The sequence below is a fragment of the Scomber japonicus genome, chromosome 9 (genome assembly GCF_027409825.1).
Source record: "Scomber japonicus isolate fScoJap1 chromosome 9, fScoJap1.pri, whole genome shotgun sequence".
Lineage (NCBI taxonomy): Eukaryota > Metazoa > Chordata > Actinopteri > Scombriformes > Scombridae > Scomber > Scomber japonicus.
Window position 1 is genome coordinate 24,574,893 of NC_070586.1, and position 8,136 is coordinate 24,583,028.

At 38.8% G+C, this 8,136-nt stretch overlaps 1 protein-coding gene across 1 annotated transcript; it reads left to right on the plus strand.

Moving 5' to 3' along the window:
• The first annotated feature begins 5,602 nt into the window (after positions 1-5,602).
• Positions 5,603-7,708, plus strand: LOC128365360 (cytochrome c oxidase subunit 7C, mitochondrial). Its single transcript, XM_053326062.1, has 3 exons — positions 5,603-5,759; positions 7,050-7,189; positions 7,610-7,708. Exons 1-2 carry the CDS (start codon positions 5,685-5,687, stop codon positions 7,164-7,166), a joined length of 192 nt encoding a protein of 63 aa, XP_053182037.1. The 5' UTR covers positions 5,603-5,684; the 3' UTR covers positions 7,167-7,189; positions 7,610-7,708.
• Positions 7,709-8,136: the final 428 nt, after the last annotated feature.

Genomic DNA, 8,136 nt, shown 5'->3' on the forward strand with positions numbered 1-8,136 from the left:
ACTCTTCCCGGTTTCCTGAGAGTGCTGAGAGTGTGGGCAATGTTTCAGCCAGCATCCCAATGTGGACACCTGTTTTCCTGACCAATTGTGTGTGTGTGTGTGTGTGTGTGTGTGTGTGTGTGTGTGTGTGTGTGTGTGTGTGTGTGTGTGTGTGTGTGTGTGTGTGTCTTGTATTTATTTATTTTATTTTTTTGCCAGGAAGACTCTGCTGCTGTGGAACAAGGTCAGAGCCCAGAATACTGCAGGGGGAGACATGTTAAGTGAGCTGAGAGAAGGCAGAGAGTGTTTGATGGATGTATGGCAGGTCTAGAGTGGAGCGCCTGAAGACCTCTTGCACACTGTCTGCTACTGACTGGCACGCACAGATCTTTTCATGGGATGGCTGAGGACTGCAGAGCCCGCCCGGCGCATGGCATCAATCAAGAATGCTCATGCAAAATTAGTGATACAGTAGGGGATGACTTATTTTGTCTTTGGGGTTTTGCTCTGGGATAAATGTGTTAGATGTTTCTTTAGTATTCTTGGAATGACTAAGCAACACTGGCCTCTATAGGTAGCCAAGAACAGGAGGAACTGCAGGCAAGAAATTCCCTTATTAAGAATAACAAATCTCTCTCTGTCTCCTCCTCTGTGTGTATGTGTTTAGAGTTGCATTTTCATGTGTGTCTGCCTCTTTTTTTTTTTTTATTTGTTTGTGAACATGTCAGTGCACAGCATCGTTGGCACACGTCTGTTCTCTTTGTGGCTTGTGTTTGTTAATGTCACTCACGACAGCCAAATTGAAGGTGCCATTGTTAGTGCCGGAGGGCAACGGGAGTGAATTCGACAGCTTGACAGCTCTCATTAGCGTATTAGACATTAACAGTGGCACAGATGCTCCCGGTCAGTCCTTGGTCAGCCTTGAGCTGCGCTTAACGGCCCACTGACAGGTGGCTTTGTGGCACTCTGTCTCGTGGTTGACAGGGTGGCAAAGAAGGAGCTCATCTTCAATAGACTGCGGGGATTGCCAAAGATGGTAGATATTTCACACACATGAATACTGGGGGAGGAGGTTTTACAAACACCCTAACACTTATGTACAGTGCAAAAAATAAATAAATGAATGCAAGAAAAAGGGAGGGAGAGAGGCACGCATTGACTTGTATGGTTGGTTCTGTGGCTGCATGCTGCATTTTCAAGCATAATTGTTTTTTAAAGCAGGATTGTCCAGTAAATATTTATACTACATTGTCTGTCAGAGCAGATGACAGCTTGTGCCCACAGTAGAAGCTCTTTTGTTTCCATGTTTAAAATGAAGCACAATAAAAAAAAAAAGCAGGCCACATTCATTCACACAACCTTAAAAACACACACACAGAAGTACACAGAGTCAAGGCGTTCTGGTCTAGTGGTTTGCTTTGGAGTCAAATTTTACTTCTACTGTAGCTATTGTCATTTGTTACGGCAAAAAGCTCAAAAGTTCGATTCTCACTTTCACTCCTCACCAGCTTAAAAAAAAATCAATGCTAGAGGCACAAAAGTTCTGTTAAACTGAATGAAAGTTAAATGATTTTTCCAACACACCTTTTGAAGTTTTTGTAATGCCTCAAGGGTAAAGTAGAATGGGGCTTACAAGTAATACAGTCAATGAGAAGCCTGTGCAGGAAACTAGTTTGGGGGAAAAGTGGAAGTGGACCAAATGAAAAAAAAAAGAGTTAAATGTAGCGAAACAGTGAGAAAGGCTGACCTTGTACAGAAACTTTTACTGTGCCTGAAGTGTCAGATCTATCTCTTCTATTGCAACATTTGAAAAAATGTATATAAAATCTAATAGAGATCTTTGCTTTCAGTCCTTGACCCTATAAAGTTTCACTTTATTGGGCAAGAAGCTGACAACTTGTTTGAGGTAAAAAAAAATCCAAGGTTTTTTTTACACTGTTTACTGTTCGAGTATAGATTCTATCCTTGTTTTATTTGAAATCTGTTGATCATTTAGAAAACTCAAAACCAAAATATGTGATGTGAAATGATACACGCATGGCACACCAGGCCAACGGTACATAAGGTGTGTGACTGACATCATCTTTAGTTGAATTTGGCTTTTTGCAGATTATTACTGAGCTGGTTGTATTTTGTCATTAATAAAGAAGATAGACTTTAGTAACAGTCACACTATAGGCCAAATCTAAATGACATATCCAATACATACATGTCGTGAACCAGTTTCTATTAAAACAGTAAATAAATTGCTGATATGTAAAAAAAAAAAAAAAAAAAAAAAAGAAATGCCAAGAAACTAGGAGGATGTTTCACACCTCACATAACCCTTAGGAATGGGCCTCATAAAGAGCTTGCTATAACTAGACTGGTGCATGCTGGGGGCTGGAGAAAAAAAAAATGGAATGACTCAAATTTGTCATGTTTACCTCTGGTCTCCAGAATAATTCTCTATCTAATTCTCTTTCCAGCCCGGCAGGTTTAATGTAGAATCCAATCATCAGCGTCCATTTTATTTCAGAGGAACAGCAATGATGAAGAGAGGTGGGGGGAGGGAATGAAAGCCCATTTTGTGACAGTGGAGTGTATTAAAATAACGGTGGGCTTTGCAGGAACAGCGATGTTGCATGAACACAAATCTAGGTAGATGGCTGTTATTTAAGAGGCCTGACCCTGAATGTAGCAGGGCACAGGTTAGTTGTCCCAAGAGGCCTGGGTCAGCTGCTGGGCTATCCAATTTCCCCTATATCCACTTTAAAGATTAATGTCAAATCATGCCACTAGGAGCATGCTATGAACTCCCATAGTGACTTAGCTGGAGGCTGTGTGTAAAGTGTATGTGTATGTACAGTATGTATTTCAGTACATATGTGAATGCCAGTGCAGTTACTGTACACATGTCCCACTCATACTCTGACTAAAATGAAAGGACACATTCTGACTCAGAGAAAGACAGATAGAAAGAATAATAAAGTCATAAAAATAATAAAGACTTAAATAAATGGCAGAGCAAATAAACAGAAGAAAGTCACACAGCAGGCATTATGTCCAATGCTCAATCAGTCCTAGCCCCCTATCAGCACTTCAAAGAGCCGATGCTGGGATACACAGAGAGGGACTGACACCTGATGAAGCGCTCTTTCTTTTGTCACTGCTAATGGAACCAGAAAAAGATATTTATAAATATACATTATATATAAATATATAAAACATATTGTCTTAGCCCTAATCCAGTATTTCCTCTCACATTTCACAAAAACACTGTAATTGTGCAAATCTGCTCTTGTCAGCGGCAATGATGCAAGACGCCTTAAACTCGAGAGTGCTGCTGCCAAAATGAACTGTCCTCATTGATTAACATTATCCATTACCTCTCCTCTCCTTTGTGGAACATTATTGCAAATCCAGACAGGGAGAGATATGCTGTTTACCTTGGCAGTCTAGCCTGCTATTCATCATATACTACAACAGATTGGTTGATTACTGAAAATGAAATGTTCTCCACAAACAAATTCGACATTCATATACAACATATATTTGTATATATTACGATATATATATATATTACAGCATATTTTTTCATAACTGCATGACTCAAGCCAGTGATCATGTTACCATGTACTGTAATTACAGACATAGCCTACTTTATTATGCATGGTCATGTACAAGGTTGATTAAAGGTTTATCTCCAAATATGACTGAGTCTGGGTTTCACTGAATGCTAATTGGGAGTCTTAAATGAGAATGCGTGTTTTATTTAAGATGACAGCTTTGTGTGTTTGCGTACACAGTATGTTTGTGCTCCTCTTTGTTCACACAAAGGATCTCTATTGACAGAGCACTCTGTGTAAGAACAGCTTTGCTCATGAGCCAGGGAAAGTCAATAGCATGGAATTAAGACAGTCAACAAAAATAACAAACACTGAATAGCCAGAAGGGAAGGTTGGGAGAAAAATGAAGCAGAATGGATTTCAGGATTGTTCCACCAACCTTACACGACAAGTAATAACATCAATACTTATAATAGGGTCTTAGGACATTGTTTGTGGTGTGCACCAGTCATCGGGATGATTCTCAATCCTTCATTCCTTTTTAACAGATTGCACTGGCAATGAGAGAGCAGGGACATGGCAGCAGGCCAGGTGATGACCCTGTGCTGATGGATGTGGCAGCCATGACGAGAGGTAACCAGCTTGCTGTCCACATCATAGCAGACAATGTCAGAGCTCCCCGTGACTTTCCCGGAGAACAGTATCTTACTAGCCAACATAACAAAACAAAAGAAAAACGCTCACTTTGGATTGAGACATAATCTACTGCTGATACTTGCTCTGCCATGTGAAACTATCTTATTACACACACACAATAAATAACAAAACAATGTTATCTGACATCTGGTAAAGGCATGATTTTGCAGGAAACTCTCGTCAGTGTAGTGCAGCAGTTCTAAATATTAAAATGTATGCTTTAATTCACCCCAAAACTATGTTTATTAGTTGTATAAAAACAAAAGCATCAGAGGCTTACCTTACTCTGTTCTCATAATACTCAAAATATCACTTTGAAAGTATTCCCACTGTCAACTCACAGGAATTAATTATATTGTTAGTTGCTCCATCAATCATGCATTCTGCAACTCATTCATGACAAAGAGCATTCCTCTCCTCTTTCTGCATTAGATGTATGTACTGAGTGAGATGTGGTTCAAAATGAATGTAATATGTTCTGTTTTCTTATTTAATTGTAATTAATTTTTTATTTATTCATTTATTTATTTATTTATTCATATGTGCATTCTTTTTGGAAAATTGGTATTAGGGACTGAAATAAATTACTAATACTATGACTAATGTTTGCAGTAATCACACAAAGCAGAAAAATTCAATTCTGCACATGTGAACCATCCAACATAAATTGGTCCTGGCTCTGGGTGCTCTGGGCTAAGCCCCAGGTCTTGTCAACTCCTAGATCCACCCCTGCACAATCACAATATGCAAATGACCAGTAACTCCCCTAAAATAATAATAATCTGTTTATTTGTTTTTTGATTTTCAGATAACATGAATTACATAACTAATAGTGTTTTGAGAATAAATACATTAACATTGATGATTGGATAGGTTAGTTCTTACAGTAGTTTATTTTTGGGATACCCAGGGACCCCTTAGTCCTTGCATGTAAAATATGTTAGTAGGAAGAGGGTTAATAATAATGATTAGTGCCCGCATGTTTCAACTCACAGTATTCCTAAAGGCTGCCCTGAGGAAGACTGTGAGTATTTCTGTGTATTTCTGATTCCGATGCTGATTCAGAGAAATGGAGGCATTGAGTTCTTCATAGCTGCTCAAAGTCCAAAAAGAGGAACAGCTATGACCAATGCCCTTTGACCACAACTGTTTTTTTCTCTGTGGTGAACTCTACGGAGAGATCTTGACACCCAAACGTATACAAATATATTAATCATATTGCTAATCCAATTTTAAATCAATAAAATACCAACACACCTGCACCACAGTGGGGGGATACCGGAAATAGGGAACTATTCAATCGTAAGCGCGTCTGAGTCATTTGAACTACATTTCCCACACGCCATTGCTTCGTTTCCACTTCCCATTATCCTTTGCGCCGTCCAGCCGCTCATTGACGGAAACAAGAAGGTCGTACACTTCAGCGCTGTACTGTTGTTGAGAAATAAAGAGATTACAACCATGCTGGGACAAGCTGTGAGACGATTCACCACATCTGCTGTGCGTTCTTCACACTATGGTGAAGGACCAGGACAGGTGAGATATCTCCTTAAAGCAATATTCTAATGCCAAATGTCATTATTTGCGATGCGGCCTGGTCTGTGACTAGAGCCCGTTAAGCTAACGCAACTTGGAGGTCACGTCAGAGCGTGGTTATAATACAAACAAACTTAACTACAGACATGGGCATATATTTTTACATATTTTTCAAACCGAGTCCACAAAGTATTAAAATATGAAGACACACTTATGTCAGCAAATGTTGATTTATAGACGCGCGGCCTGGTGTGCCGTCCTGTTGGTTAGCATTAGCTCGTGGTTAAGTGGTCAATAATTAACATTAATATCATCTTAACGACCTTCAGGGAACTGAAATGAGCGAGGTAAAGCTTGGGCATATGTTTTACTTCAGTTAGCTCGCAAAATCTCTCAATAGTTACCTTAATCTTCAATTTTACCTTGGCATGTCCAGGTAGTTGGTGTAACTTGAGGTCATAGCTGTATCCCAAATAGGAGGACAGCCTAGTGTTTTGGTATTACTGACAGTAGACTGCCGAAAGTTTAAACCTGCCTCAAATTATTAGTTTATGAAAACCGCCTCTGCTGATGTGGGTTCATTTAGTCTCCTGAAATGTGATCATATAGAAATGTATAAAATGGTGCAGTGCAGAGGTGACTGTGTATCTGTGCTCTCTTTACTCGATATAAGAAGACATTGCTCAATACAACGCAGGTTGTCTTTTATTGTGTAACTTATACAGCTTGCTACACTTAACATTTCAAACTACAAGTCATAGAAGTACATACATTATAGAGGTCAAATCATACTCTGCCCCTGGATAAAAAAAATAACTTCGCATTCAGAGACTGACCCACAGTGGTCAGTGGAAGAGAGGTGTCCTACTCATTCCTACGTGACATGAGACACGGGGAGTTCAGAGGCAAAAGGCACAATTGATTTTATTTAATTTATATGAACTTTGTTTATTAGCTGCAATTTATAGTTTATTGTCAATCCTTTAACTTAAAATTGCTTCTTTTTTTATCCTGAGTACTGTCTAACCGTAACTGCTTTATAATGTTTGCAGGCAGTGTGGAGCAGATATTTTGCTCATACTGCTGATAATTCATGAGTGACCTGCAAAATCACCAGTAAATTGCAGGGAAAACATGTGAGGGGTGTATCAAATGTGTGACATTGAACTTTTTTTCAGACTTTCCAAGATCAGCTGGTGCAATCAATAATAATTATTTAGGAATTATAACATTTCTCAGATTTACACTTTTATTGTTTACACTAATACTTTAACTATACTCTTTTTGCAGAACCTGCCATTCTCGGTGGAAAACAAATGGCGTCTGCTAGGAATGATGCTGGCGTTCTTTGGCAGTGGTTTTGCATTGCCCTTCGTCGTCGTCAGACATCAGATCCTGAAGAAGTAAAATGCCAACATTCAGTCTTCAAGGTAATTATGACTGCAGTGTTTATCTAGCATATCTGCTTTCATTAAAATATCAGGATGATGTGGCATTTACATCAGCTTCGGTCTGAATTGTGACCTCAGACAATAATAGTCCTTCACTGCACCTCTTTAGCCTTTTGCTCTGCTGCATATCTTAAATACATTACCTGTACGTCTGAGAGTGACAGTAACGAATGTAATTTTGGTTTCTATTGCGGTCATGTTGTTTAGATAAGCCTGCACTATAGCAAGTTAATGTGACAGTTTATAGCACACATTGATGTGTGTCAGGTGGGAGCAGCTGAGAGTTGTTGTTGACACATTTATCTTTGCTGGGTTTTTGTCAAATTGCTTTTCTGTCATCAGATGTATGCAAGTCGTCTTATTCATTTTTTGCCAATTTTTTTCTTGTTGTCCTTGCAGGTCATCAGCTGGAACCTATTTATCCATCAGAGTCCAATCCCCACAGAAGAATGGAAATCTCTCAATTTTATTTGTAAATAAAGTTTCCTCAAATATGAATATGTCCATTTGTATTTCTTACAGTGCCACAATATGTTTTACATGAAATAGCCACAATGAATATATTATGATGATATATATTATAATATGAAGGTTTTTGAAACCTGACAGGTGTGACATTTTCAGAATAATTTCACTAGTGGTTTGGTTTGGTTTACATCACAAGCCAATAGCAATAGACGGTATACAGTAAAACATACTCAACACATGGTATATTCAGGCAATAATATGCAACCATATTAACCATGCAGGTCTTGGTAATCTAGTCCTTTTAATATTTGATTGATTCTTTAGAGCCAGTGCTGCTCAGTGTAATTTGGTACGAACAGTCTACAAAATTAATTACAGCCCAATTGAATTACTGAACAGGTCCTTGAAGATGGATGAAATCTGTTGATACGTGCTTGGTCGGTTAATAGTTGATTGTG

Excerpts from the sequence above, each read along its gene's own strand:
- LOC128365360 (XM_053326062.1), top strand. The coding sequence starts at position 5,685 with ATGCTGGGACAAGCTGTGAGACGATTCACCACATCTGCTGTGCGTTCT. Across the intron at positions 5,760-7,049 it reads ATGGTGAAGGACCAGGACAG|AACCTGCCATTCTCGGTGGA; the intron begins GTGAGATATCTC and ends CTCTTTTTGCAG.